This window comes from Podospora pseudopauciseta, chromosome 3 (assembly GCF_035222475.1).
Source record: "Podospora pseudopauciseta strain CBS 411.78 chromosome 3, whole genome shotgun sequence".
NCBI classification, from domain to species: Eukaryota; Fungi; Ascomycota; class Sordariomycetes; order Sordariales; family Podosporaceae; genus Podospora; species Podospora pseudopauciseta.
The window spans coordinates 2,277,390-2,290,646 of record NC_085893.1 but is presented as its reverse complement, the minus strand read 5'-3'; the positions used below and the strand labels follow the sequence as shown (position 1 = coordinate 2,290,646).

The 13,257-nt window shown below is 55.0% G+C and overlaps 3 protein-coding genes across 3 annotated transcripts; 2 read left to right on the top strand and 1 right to left on the bottom strand.

Annotated features, from left to right (window-relative positions):
* The first annotated feature begins 1,020 nt into the window (after positions 1-1,020).
* On the top strand, positions 1,021-4,274 carry QC763_306550 (uncharacterized protein). The gene is made up of 3 exons (XM_062911099.1): positions 1,021-1,662; positions 1,753-2,102; positions 2,165-4,274. The coding sequence occupies exons 2-3, from the start codon at positions 1,928-1,930 to the stop codon at positions 3,643-3,645; spliced, it is 1,656 nt and encodes a 551-aa protein (XP_062767104.1). The 5' UTR covers positions 1,021-1,662; positions 1,753-1,927; the 3' UTR covers positions 3,646-4,274.
* A 766-nt stretch (positions 4,275-5,040) lies between these two features.
* Positions 5,041-7,287, top strand: QC763_306540 (uncharacterized protein; the record flags this gene model as incomplete). The annotated part of the gene is made up of 1 exon (XM_062911098.1): positions 5,041-7,287. The coding sequence occupies one exon, from the start codon at positions 5,041-5,043 to the stop codon at positions 7,285-7,287; it is 2,247 nt and encodes a 748-aa protein (XP_062767103.1).
* A 1,886-nt stretch (positions 7,288-9,173) lies between these two features.
* On the bottom strand, positions 9,174-13,042 carry RRP12 (pre-rRNA processing protein; the record flags this gene model as incomplete). Its single annotated transcript, XM_062911097.1, has 2 exons — positions 9,174-12,845; positions 12,944-13,042. 2 exons carry the CDS (start codon positions 13,040-13,042, stop codon positions 9,174-9,176), a joined length of 3,771 nt encoding a protein of 1,256 aa, XP_062767102.1.
* Between the last annotated feature and the right edge of the window lie 215 nt (positions 13,043-13,257).

Genomic DNA, 13,257 nt, shown 5'->3' with positions numbered 1-13,257 from the left:
CATTCAGACTTCGACTGACCAATGGCGGACGACCCAAAGACGACAAGATGGTGGCCTGCACGGTCCAACGTGTCCTCTGCCGTGGGACTGGTGACTGCCTGGCGACTGGCACAGTCACTGGCAGACTGATGATGGTCAAGGCGGAGATCAAAACGGACGATGCTTGGCATGGGTCGTTCAAAGGTGCTTTGCACGCCATCTGGTGCTAACGAGGGATAGCGGCTTGGCATCTCCGAGCTAAGAGCTAGCAACCGGCCTGTTTTCCACACCACGTTTCCCTGCAGCATGGCACAGCCCGGTCGCTGAAGAAGCTTGAAAGAAGACAAGGAAACTCAATTCATTCTCGAATCACAGGCTGAATACCGATATCTCAGAATTCCGGCCGTTCTTCGGCATCAAAAGCACCCCCAAACCGGGTGTGTTGACTCCCAACAAGGGACGAGGGAGGGACGGCACCTGGCCAAAACGTGCCATGGGGCCCGAGGTCGCCTTTGGCGAAATTGTGGCTGGCGGCAGCAGCAGGAGAAATGCAGCCGTAACAGCGCCCAGCGACAGCGGCAGCGACAGGCGTTACCTTCCCGAGTGTTGGTGTTGGTGTTGGCGTGAACCACAACCATGTTTTTGATCCACGGTTTTGGCCCGTTTTGAATCTTGATTGATACCTTACCGGTTTGCGGAAAAAAGTGACAATATCTGGGAAAGAAGAAACGTTTGCGGTACTCGAGGAGATCATGTCCGTTGCTTCTCACTGTACGTGTAAAGCTGCGGCAGAACCTGAACCCTGGATCCCCAACCCCCAAAAGGATTGGTCAGATGGTCGGGTGCAGGTGGTCCGTGGGGCCGAGAAACGGCAGCACAGCATTAAACCCAAAGGGGAAACTTTGGGAGCGGCCAACCCATGTCTCGAATGATGCACATCGCACTGTGTCGAGTCCCGGTGTCCCCCCGCGGCCTGGCCACCCGCTCCCGCTGGGTCGGGAAGGACTCTCCGCTGGGGAAAACTCGCTGAACTCTGGAGCCCTCCAGACGGGCGGTAGCACACAGTGTGAAGAGACCGGCACCCACTTCAGATGCAACCTCCCATGCACGAGCCGTCACATTTGCGCCCGCTCATTTCATTTCCTGTCCCTGCCTCGCTCCCCTTCGTTCCAGGCCAGGGCCGCCGAACCGATCCTCTTTTCTCTGCTCTCTCCTCTTTGCCTGTCTTCCCCTTCCTGCACTCTGTTTGACTTTTGACTGTCACCTGTCAACCTGTCACCCTCTCGACAGCGACAGCGACAGCATCTTTGAGATCCAGCGTCGCGGCCAACTCTCTAGACCGACGGCGGCAGCACCAGTCTGTTTTCTGGCTGAGACGAACCAGTCGTGGACCGGCCAATAAACATCGGACCCGACCGTGCTTTTCCAGCTTACCGTCACTCTGGTTTCTGGAACCTCTGGCCGACCCCCTTCTTCCGTCTCCATCTCGCCCACTCAACAACCACCCTCCCGACTCCTGCTTTCTCGCAACACACCATCGGCGCATCGCACCCAGAATCTAATGCTGCAAGCGGTTGTCGGTTTGATTTGATTCAATTCGGCATTAGGATTTTTGTGTGGATTTCGGTATCGATTGCGAACTGTTTGATTGATTGATTGATTGATTGATTGACGACCGTTCGAGTCTTGTTTATCTGTTGCTGGAGCCACAAAGGTACGATGAGCATTGGACTGACAGCTGCAGCCAGTCACTCGCGCATTTTTTCTTGAAAGTTTGGCCATCTGGCGACGCGCATGAGTTGATGCTGATACGGTGCGCTTGTACAGTTGTTTTTTTGGCATTTGAGGGAGGTCTGTCTGTTTGATTGATATTGTTAGCTTGTCGCCTCGACAAGTGTGTCTTGTTGGATTTTTGAAGGAAAGGAATTTGGACGAGAGATCGGACACAATGGGCGCACAAGTTGTTCCATCAGCCTCTCACGGCATGCCGGCCCTGGAAGTCGCTGAGCCAAATCCTCCGCATATCATTAGCCGCGCAACCAAGGGAGGACGCACCCTGTGGTACTGCTTGAAGGTCATCCAGCAACCCGAGCGCGCAAGAGCATGCGGTTCAGGCCCAAAGTGTGAGTGTGGCTCCTTGATCGTTCTTGTATGTGATCCAGCCAGTTTGCTAACATGGCAATAGCATCGGCTGACCGTCGTCCCGTCGACCCGCCTCCCGTTGTGGAGCTGCGCGTCTATGAGGGCCATACTTGGGAGGCGGCCCAGGATAAGGATATCACTTTCCTGTACAACGCCAACTTCTTTCTCTACGCCACTCTCGAACATGCCAGAGTCATGGCCCACGGTCGCGTTCAGACCCCAGCAGCCAACACGCCGCCCGTCTTGACCGGTATGCCCGTGTCTGGAATGGCTTATCTGGACCGTCCTACCGAAGCCGGCTATTTCTTGTTCCCTGATCTGTCTGTCAGGCACGAGGGCCGTTATAGACTGACGTTCAGCCTCTACGAGGAGACCAAGGAGGACAAGGACAAGGACCCGCAGAGCGACAGCTCGGCCTCCGAGGGCCAGAGCTCCAGCCCGGCCCAGGGAGGCTCTTTTGACTTCAGGATGGAGGTCAAGTCGCAGGACTTCGTCGTCTACAGCGCCAAGAAGTTCCCTGGTTTGGCTGAAAGCACCGCTCTCAGCCGCATGGTTGCCGAGCAAGGCTGCCGTGTCCGCATTCGCCGCGATGTTAGGATGAGACGGCGTGATGGAAAGGGTGCTGGTGACTATGACAATGGCGATGACGAGTATGCACGAAGACGTTCTCGAAGAACCGCTACGCCCGTGGCCGATGCTCGGCCTGACTTCAACCGCAACCGATCGATGAGCGGAAGCGCGGAACGGGCTCCCTACCCTGCCGACTCGCAGCGCCGCCCATCGATGGCCGACTACCCTTCGCAATTTCCTGGACAGCCAGGCTCCCAGGGAGGGCACCTTCAGTTCCTCAACGGAGGCCCCAACGGCCAGTATCCTTCTCAGCCACCACCTCAAAACTTTGCTCAACCTCCCTCGGTTCCCGCTTCACCCGTGTACCCACCAAGCCAGGCGGCGCCGTACCCATCGCAGACTTCGTACCAGGCTGCTCCTCCACCACCGCCCCCTTCGTACAGACAGCGCGAGCGAACGCCTTCGCAGTCGTCGTATGCGCCTCTCAACCCGGCTCCTCGTCGCGACAGCGCGCAACCACAGGGCTTCAGGTCATCCTCTGGCCACGTCACCCTCCCTCCCTTGGTTCCGGCTTTCCCGCAGCACAACTCGCACCGCATGCCGCCGCCCAAGATGCCGTCCCTGCCGCCCATCCAGGTCGACGGACCCCAAACCAGCACGCTTCCCGGCGCCAGCCAGCTCCCGTTGCCGAGTCCGACGGCGCTTCAGGCCGCCCGTCCCAACTTCCCGGCGCCGGCTGCCGGCCCCGTTGACCGCATCATGACAACGCAGTACGCCGGCTCGAAGCGGGCCCACGACCAGTCCTTCAAGACTGCTGACCAACCTAGGCGGTTCCAGGATGGTGCCCGCGACGAGGGTTCCTCTGAGGATCCAGATGCCGGGCTTGGGCCCATGATCTATTCGAGAGCGGCTGGATTTTATACTACGGTTCCGGCCGACCAATGTCCCGAGTAGCAGTCAAGATACCCCCCTTGCTTGATGGCTTGATGGTTTGATGCGTACTGTTGGGCTAGGTGTTTGGAGTTTTGTTGCCCAGGCGGGTCATCTTCTTTGTGATTTTAGTGTATATACGGGCGACTATATGGGATGGGCATGTGAAACCCAGGCTTTCAACGAGCCATGGACTGGACTGCTCGAGGGACACAGACGTTCTTTACGTTCCCTTTGACTCTTTTTTTTTCTTCTTCCCGTTGCTTCTTTATACCTGTTGGAACGCACATAGCACGCCGCGACACATATACGTACGACCTTCATTTTCTCTGTTTTCCTTTGGCACTCTTCATTTAGAGCGACTGCTGGGAGGTTTTGTTGTGGGTGGGTGGGTGGGTTGGGGAGGCGACAAAAAGTTGAAGCTGGTTGCAAAGGATCAGATTGTGATTTTCTTTTTTGGCTGGGAGTGTGGACTTATACATCTTATATGCAGGGAGGCCTGGGATCGGCCAGCGGATATTTTTTTTTTTGTTTTTGGAATTTGGGAATCGCGATATGTGAACAGTGTTTGAATATCAATTTTTATGCGCGTCTTCCTCTCTCTCTCTCTCTCTTTCTCTCCCTACCGTGACCGTGTTTGTAACCGCGTCTTTTTCACGTGTTGCTCGTGATACAGCGTGGTAAAAAGGTGGTTGAGGTCACGCTCGAGGAGGATGCTCATTTGGAACAACCAAGGCAAGGGAGGCTGGTGATTGGCTGCATTGTGGGGTCGGGGTCTGTGCCATGCAGGGGTCCCGTTGTCAAGCCCGTTGCCGGGTCGCGTTTTCTTGCTTTTGGCTGCGAGAGCTTGCTGCAGGTCCAGTGGAGGTGCTGCCGCTACTGCTCTGTACTGCTTGCTGCTGCTGCTGCTTCTTCTTGCTCCAAAATAACAAGCTTCGCCGTCCTCAGTTCTCGCTTTTTTGTTTTTTTGTTGTTGTTGTTGGTCTCTCTGTCAAACAAGCTGCATCGTCGGAGAGAGAGAAAGAATATTTTATTACTTCTACCTCGTGGTTTTGGCGCGATTGTGGAGTGTTACCGACTACTTGGGAGTCGGGAGAGAGAGAGAGAGAGGGAGAAAGTAAACAAAACCGCTGTCCTTTTTTTTTTCCTTTCCCCCCGACCCCCCGATTTTTATAACCGCTGTCTTGCATCGTTTCGCGCGCTCTCTCTCTCCACCTACTTCACCGCATATCCATCCACGCGCGCCACGACAAAACCGAACGATTTCGCATTGCGCCCTCTCCGCCGCGGTTTTTACGGGGCCTCACCCTTTTTTATCCAACATTATCCACTCACCTTGTTTTCCAGCCACGGGGTTTTAGTGGGTTTATGTACTAGTTTTCAGGGGGGAGGGGAACGAGCTGTCGAACACAAGACACAATGGCGATTGCCTCTTTGCAACAACCAACACAGGCAGAGATGCCACCACCACCACCACCACCACCACCACCACCTGGTTTATCGCTGTGGCCGCAATTAGAACAGCAACCACAACAGCAATCGCAACAATCGCACACCCCCCGACAACCATCCTTCGCCGAACGCAAATCTCACCAACAACACCAACAACACCAACAACAACACGCCCGCCGGGGGTCCTCTCCCGAAAAGGGACAGTCGAGGTTTCTGGAAGGGAGCATGAACGATCGCGTCAGCGCGGTGCCCCCGCCGGAATTCATCACTGGGAATAAAACCGAGGAGGAGATACGGGAGTGGGAGAGGCAATTTTATTTTCCGTCGTCCTCTTCTTCGACTTATCACGGGGGAGGAGTGACAATGTCCACTCCTGCGAGCCCGACAATGTCGGGGTTTGGTGGGCATCCGTTGATGAGGCCGAGGAGCAGTTTGCAGGTTTGGGGTGGCGGGTATAGCGGACAGGTGCAACAGAAAAAGAGCAGCGGCTTTTTGGCGCCGCTTTGGGATGGCGTGAGGGAGAAGCTGAGGGGGAGTAGGAGTTCGGGGAGTATGGAGGGGGTGATGATGCAGGGGCAGGGGCAGGGGCATGGGGAGAGGGCGAAGGTGGTGACCAGGGCAGAACAATCACAACAACCACAACAGCAACAGCAAAAGAAGGAGGCGTCGTCGTCCAGGCCGGCGAGCCCGGTGAAGCCGCCGAGTATTGTTACTGGTGCGGCGAACGGGACGAGTTATCCCTCTAGGGAGGAGGTGCTGGCGAGTTACAAGAGTTTGCAGGCTTCGGGGTTTTTCAGTGCGCATGCTATCAAAGGGACTAGACATCCCCTTCGCAACGCTGCCAGCGCGCCGATGACGAGGACGACGACGGAGATGCAGGTTGCGGGAACGATGTCGCCTTCTGGACCGTCGAGCCCGACGAGTAGTTTGTATGTCAATGGGGATAGGAGGTCGTTCGCGGATAGGTTGGCTGCCGTGAACAGTCAACAGCAGCTGCAACCTGCCCCTTCGACTGCGAGCTTTCGGAGTCCGGCGGCGCCAACGAGGGCGCCTCCGCCGCCACCGCCGGAGGAGGAGAATTGGGAGGATGCGAGTCCGAGTCGGGGGACCAAGAGGCCGAGTCAGGACATTCACGGGGAGCAGGAGACTGCGACTAGGAAGCTGGTGAAGAAGCTGAGGAGGTCGAACAGTCGGACGTCGACCAAGACGAACTTTACGACGCAGACAGCGAATTTTTACGGGGGTCATCATCATCATCACCATCACAAGTCGAGGCCGTCGACCTCGTCGGCGATGTCGGGGTTTAGTTTGTTTGGGGGGGCGTCGCTTTATACCACGACGAGCACGGTCGTGGACCCGGAGCAGCATACGCCGACTCAAAGCCCGAGCAAATCGGCGAAGCTGAGGTCCAAGATGAGTTTTGGGAATTTGGTCTCGGGGAAGCTGACGAAGGAGAAGAAGGAGAAGAAGGAGAGGACGAGTTTTCTTGGTGGGTTGAGGAGGAAGACGAAGGGGTCGAAGACGCCGCCGGCGGAACAGCAGCAGCAACAGCATCAGAGTGTTCAGAGGGAAGAGGATGTCGATATGGGGATCAACATTCCGGCGCAGGTCGCGCAGAGTATGGTGCAACCTAGCCGTTATGACGATGACGATGATGAGATGATGCTTGATGCGCCCTATATCACGCCTCACCCGACTCACTATCACGTTTCGAACCCGCACCCACACCCGCACCCGCACCCCCACCCTCACCCTCACCATCATGTCCTGCATCAGAGGGGTAACAGCCTGCCGTTGGCGACTCTGACCGAATCTTCCCCTTCGAGAAGAAACATCACCCCGCCTACCTCGGCGTTTTACACCTCGCATGGGCACCAGCCACGGATCAGGAGGAGCTTGGAGATGGAGCTGGAGAATGAGGTTGTTATTCCGGATGCGAATAGGGGGATTCCAAAGGTGCCCAAGATTCCGAGGACGTACTACACGGGCAAGGCGGTGGTGGTGGACATTGACGAGGAGAGGAGGGTGAAGAGGGAGAGTTTGCAGGTTTTGATGGGGAAGCAGAGGAAGCATAGGGATAGCGGGATGAGCGGATTTTCTTGGGGGAGCGGGGGGAGGAGTTTTAGCGGTGTCAGTGGGGGGAGTGGGATGAGCGGGAGCGGACAGGAGAACAGGGGGGAGGTGTATGTTCATCCTAGTCAGAGCGGGTGGTGAACGGCGGCTGTGTCTGATGTGGAAGAGTCAAGGGGTGGAAAGCAACAAGCAACACCGAAGAAGGGGAGGAGCTGGGAGTGTGTTTGGAATAAGGAAAAATATGTTGGACTCGACTGCTTGTTGGGATATATGGGTGGGAATGTTTGGCGTACATGTGTCAAAAGATTGTCTATATGGGGTACCCCCTGGGTTATTTGGCGTTATCATCTCTTCGCCAACAGTTTTTGGGGAGTTGGAGTTGTCGGTTTCGGATACCTCTCGAGTTATCTTATTTCGGCGGTGTTGGATCTTTTTTTGTTTTCGCTTCCATCTCTGTTGGGAAAGAAAAGCAAAAAAGGGGATCAAAGTTTTTATCAGGTGTTTGTTTTTATTATCCTTGGAGGGAGGAGGATATGTCTTGCCTGTTGCAAGGTTGTTTGTCTCGTTTGGCCTTTTGTTCGGATAGTTTCCTTTTTTTTTTTTTCTTTTCCCTGTTTTTCCTTTTTTTGTTTTCTCCTTTCTTCTGTCGGGACATGGCGGTACTCACTTATCACCTCTCTCATGGACCTATTGGGCCCTTCCCCTTAGCGGTTGGGTAGCTTTTAGGCTTGTGTTGGGTTGGGTGTGTGGTATCCGACTGGTTTGTGTACAGGAAGGGGGTTGAGAGTAATGACGACTATTTTATGACCAAACCAAAGGAGGAGGAAAGAAGAAGGGCGGGGGATGTTTGTGTGTTGTTTGTTTTATGACCAAATCTTATGACCCAATGTTATGAATTTTTTTTCCCTGTTAGCTTAGTTTTTCTTGTCTTGTTTACATAAACAGTACTTTCAGGATTCAGGAGTCGACAGAAACAGACAGAGAAAGAAAGATGTTGAGTAGTGTACATGAGATTGATGGGAAATAAGGATGCGATTGTATCAATGGTGAGGTGTGATTGGGTGTGAGCGAAGTCAGAGAGGGTGGGTGATCAGATGTTCGGTTTCACATGGGGCTTCTTGTTCTAGACTTGGAAGACACCTCAGCCCACTCGACCACCACGAGACTAGCAACGACTCCCTCGCCAATCTCCCTCTCCTCCATTGCCCCTTCTACCCCAGACAGCAAGAGTCTGCATCGCCAAAATTGCCAACCCAAACAACCCACATAAAAACAGTGAATTGTCCAGATTTTCCACCATTGGTATCTCGTCGCTGTTCCCCGTTCGCCATCCGCATCAACCCCCCTTTCCTTCTGCCTCTCTCCTTCCATTCAGTTCCCCATACCTCCTCTGCGGCCCAATCATCCACCCGGAAAACCCCCTTTTGCCCCTTTCCACCCAACCCACCTTCTCCCAGTCTTCTTCCAAAAAACTTGAGCCCTTCACTGCCCTTAACTCCCTGCATCGCAACAAGGGCCGTGGAGGGGGTGGGAGAGGGGGTAGAGGATGAGGGTGGTGAGGATGGCGAAGGTTGATAAAAAGTGTTGGTGTGGGGAGAGGAGCTTGGCGAGGGAGAGGAGATCCACGACGGCGGTATAATCCGACTTTAACTAGTCGTTCCTCGATCAGTTCTTCCGTTTTTCAGCATTCAGTCCATCGAGATAAAGTCATCAACATCAGCAAATACGGCATGTTGATGGATTAGCTTGGTAAGGAACCTAAAACCCGCCATCTCGATGTCGTTGGCACAGCCATTCCTGCGAGTGATGGGACTCTTCTTGGGGGAATGCAAAGCAAGAACCCAAACACCGTTATGTCACGTTCGCTTTCCCACCAACTTTTCTGGTCGATTTCGTGAGGCGAACCAGCATCAGTGTCACCCAAAACCTAGACCTCAAACTCATTATTTTTTCCTCAACCTAAACACCGGCAATGAACATGCCCCAAAATCAAAAAAAAATTCCACAAAAGTCCCATTCCATCATATCTACGCCCTCCCTCTCCCACCCTTCCTCACACCACCAAACCCACCCGGACCCTTCTGCTTATCCTGCCCCAACCCCCTCCGTCCAGCAGCAATCCCTCCCCGTCCACCACGTCCACCCCCCCTTCCACCACCTCTCCCACCTCTACCCCGATCACCACCTCTCCCTCTATCCCCCCCTCTCCCCCTCTGATTCCCCGGCCTCTCTCTAATGGCCTTGGCAGCCCCCTCATCAATATCCATCCCATCATCACTATCATCCCCCTCCTCATTCTTCCTCCCCCTCTTCCACTTCAACTTACCCCTCATACCCCTAATCGGCACATCCTTGCCCCTCAGCGCAGCCACGTACGCACCAACTCCACTCTCTTCCTCATTACCACCACCACCCATATCAACATCCATCCCCTCACCCTCCTCCTCCTGCCCCAAAATCAACTTCCCATCCATATCCCTCTTCACCTTCTTCTTCTCCCTTGCCTTCTGCTTCATCGGCTTCGTCGAAGAAATATTCGCCAGTGCGTTACGATCCAGCAGATCCAACGGCTCATCCTCATCCTCCAAAATATACGCGCTCCCCCCCTTGTTCTTCCCACCTTTCTGTTTCCTCCCCGTCATCTCCACATCCGAATCATCACTCTGCTCACCCTCCGACTCGCTGCTGTACAGCGCTTGGTCATACTCGCTCTCAAACCTGTTCTTCCTCCTCCCATCATCCTCCCCATCGCTCTCCTCCGCGTTCTTGGCAGCGTCCTTTCTCCTCTTGCTGCGCTCCTTGGTCTTGCGGATGTTGGTGATAAGCTTCTTGTCGTCCTCCGGGCAGTACCTCATGACCACATCCACCCCAAACCGACGAATCATTCTCTCGATAATGTGCTTGACCTTGGCGCGGAAGTGGCCCTTGTGCTCGTGGCTCCAGACCATCAGGTTGGGGAGGAGAGTCTCCAGACGGGGGAGCATCATCTCGGTGGGCAAGCTGAGGATGCACACCTTGACGAAGCCAAGCACGGACTTGACAATCTCGCGGTTGTTGGAGGTGAGAAAGAGATCCATCGTCTGGACCAAGTCGGACATGGTCGCTTCGCTGATGGTCTCACGGAACTCGTAGAGGATGCGGGTGATGGCGGTGATGGAGGCGGAAATCATGTGGGGGGTGCTACCGGCAAGACCGGCGCTGACCATGGTGAAGAATTCCTCAACGGAGGCCGTAGCGGCAGGGGCGTCCTTGGGCATGTGGGGAACCTTGCTGTTGTCAATGACAGCACCGTGAGAGTTGACCATACGTTGGCCCATAAGAACCAAGAGGTCAAAAGCAATGGTGCGGGCCTTCTCGTTCTGCTCCTTGCAGCTGATGACAACTTCGGAAAGCACCGAGGGGATGAAGTGAAGCTGGGTGTCAGGAACGAAGGGAAGCATGGCAGCAATAGCAGCAAGACGCTCTCTTCTGGCCGGGGCCGACACCTTCTCAGCGCTGGACAGGATAAGAGCCTGGAGCTCTTCGTTTCTCTGAGTAAGGGCAGCACGGCCAATCTCGGCATCAGCCAGGCGTGGGATGAGCTTGTAGGCCTTCTTCTGCAGTTGAGGGTCGTCATCCTTGAAGACAACAAGGGCAGCAATTCTGAAAAGGGCCTCGAAGCTTTCTCTGGGGAGGTAGATGGACATGGTAACAACGAGATCCATCAGGGTGTGGGCGGTAGAGGGCATCTGCTCGCCCTTCTGCTGCTTCTGCTCCTTGGGCTCAGGGGCCTGCTGGAGAGCCTCGGCAAGCTTGGTGCAAACAAGATCGAAAGTCTCGGTCAGGCGGGCAGCAGGGATAATGCTGAGGTAGGCGTTGATAGTCTGAAGAACAGGGCCACGCTTCTGAGGAAGAGTGGTGCTGTAAACGTTGAAGAGAACGGCGAGGAAGTCAGCGGCAAACGTGGTACCAAGGTACCCCAAGTTCTTGGCCGCTGTCTCCTTGCTGACTCTGCTCTCAAGAGCAGGATCGGCTTCCTCGGCCGAGACAACAGCCTGGTTGGACTCGACCAGAGCCTTGAGCGAGCGGCAGACGTCGAGGCGCAACTCAACCTGTTCGTAAAGAAGCGTAGTAAGCGTCTCCGCGAAAGTTTTGTCGAAAGCCTCAGTCAGATCCAGGGGCAAGTCGCAGTAGCCGGGGAGGATAGACCATATCTGTTGAACAACAGTCTCGAAAATCTTGATCTCCATAGTCTTGGGCGCAGCACCGTGGTCCAACACGCGCTGGAACATGGCGGCGCTCACGGGCACAAGTTCGTTCTTAAAGTGCGCCAGGTTGGTGTTGGATGTGTAGTCGCGCAGAAGAGGCAGCAGCCAAGCTCTGCCTGGCTGGCCTCTCGCCGGTCTGACAAGATTCAGGGGGAGAACCTTCAAGACAGACTCAGGACCCATGGCCCGGATGGCCTTCCCAAGAACCTCATCCGCCTCCTGCTTGCCAGTAAACGAGTCGTTTCCGCGCATCTCACCGATGCTCTGAGTGATCTTGAGCATGTAAGGATCCGCCCTCCACCTCAACGAGTCAAACATGGCACCGAGAACGTTGAACGTCTCGAGCCAAGCAGCCTGATACTTGAGCGTCAAAAGGCTCTCGGCAGTCTCGACCAACTGTCCGATGACCTTCTCGTCGTAAATCGATGGCTCAACAAGAACCGAAGCAGGCACGCAGTTGGCCATAAAAGAAACCAAGCACTCGGACGCCGAAATGCGAATGTTCTTGGCCTCAGACTCAAGATAAGAAGCCACCAAGTTGAAAGGGTCCAAAAGCCCCTGGAACGTCTCCTCCGGCTCAACCTGGGCCGAAACGTCGTACGCTCTCGAGAGAATGGCGATCCACGCGGGAAGAAGCTGGGTATCGTTTGGTGCTGGGCGCAACTCCTTGATGATCTCCAATAATCTCGGCAGCTTCGACGAAGCCACATCCTCAGCCATCCCCTCAAAGATCATCTCGAAGATGTCAAACACCGCCATGCTCATGTGCTCGTTTCCGGAGCGAGCGATGCCAAGCAGCAGCTCGCAAAGCGACTCAATCTTCTTGCTCGGCCATCCACCACTAGCCGAAGCAACAGACTTGACCAACTGCAAAGCGTGAATAAGCTCGGGATCAGTCGAAGACTCAGATCCTTTCTTCTCCTTCTTCAACTGAGCGGCCTTCTCAGCCACAGCCTTCAAGCTCATCATGGCAGTCTCGGCGCACATTGGCGCAACAGGGTGGTCGAGCGACGGGCTAGGAGGAGGGCTCCTAAGAATCTTGCGCAGGGCCTCCTGGCCTCTCTTGCGCACCTTCGGCCGAGGGTCAAGCGAAAAGCTCAAGAGACCGCCGACAGCCCGGCGGGGGCCCATGACGGCGGCGCTCTGCTCCCAAGCAACGGCATCCTGAGCAAGCAGCAGACTCTCAAGAACACCAATCGAGGCTCTGACTAACGGGGCATCGGCATCGGGTTGCGACAGGACTGGTGCCAACAGTTCGAGGATCTGGGTGAACTTGGCGCGGAGGAGGGGCTCGGGCGCGTAGGGGGTGACAATGTCGAGGAGGTAGATGACGGGTTGGGCGAGCGTCTTGTTGTCGAGAAGACTGAGCAGGGCAGCGAAGTAAGCTGTTGGTGTGGGTTGTGTGTTTTGTTCCTTGAAGGCGGCCTCGACACCTTCGAGAATGCTGGCGGTCTGCGGATCATGGTCAGTATTCCGTTCGCAGTCCCTTATCAGCCCCCAGCTCTGCAAGAAGCTGTTCAAGACAAGACTGATTAGTGAATAAAACCTACCTGCTTCTGACTCTGCAGATTTGGCGACCGGATCTTGTCCAGCTTCTCCGTCAACGTAAGAGAGGCCATTTTGACGGTTTCTGAGGTCGTCAATGGCATGCAAGTCCGGGGTTCTCCAAGTCAAACTCGAGAAATTTCAGACCAATTCAAAAAAGTTGGGTGTTATCGGTTATCGCAGCGACCCCACCATTTTTGTGCGCGGATAAGGGTTAATCGTGAGCTTAACCTTCACCAGGGTTATGTATGTCTGTCTGACAGGCCAAGAAGGTTCTCACTCATTGCTCTGTAAAACAAATCTCTATCAAATTCACCCT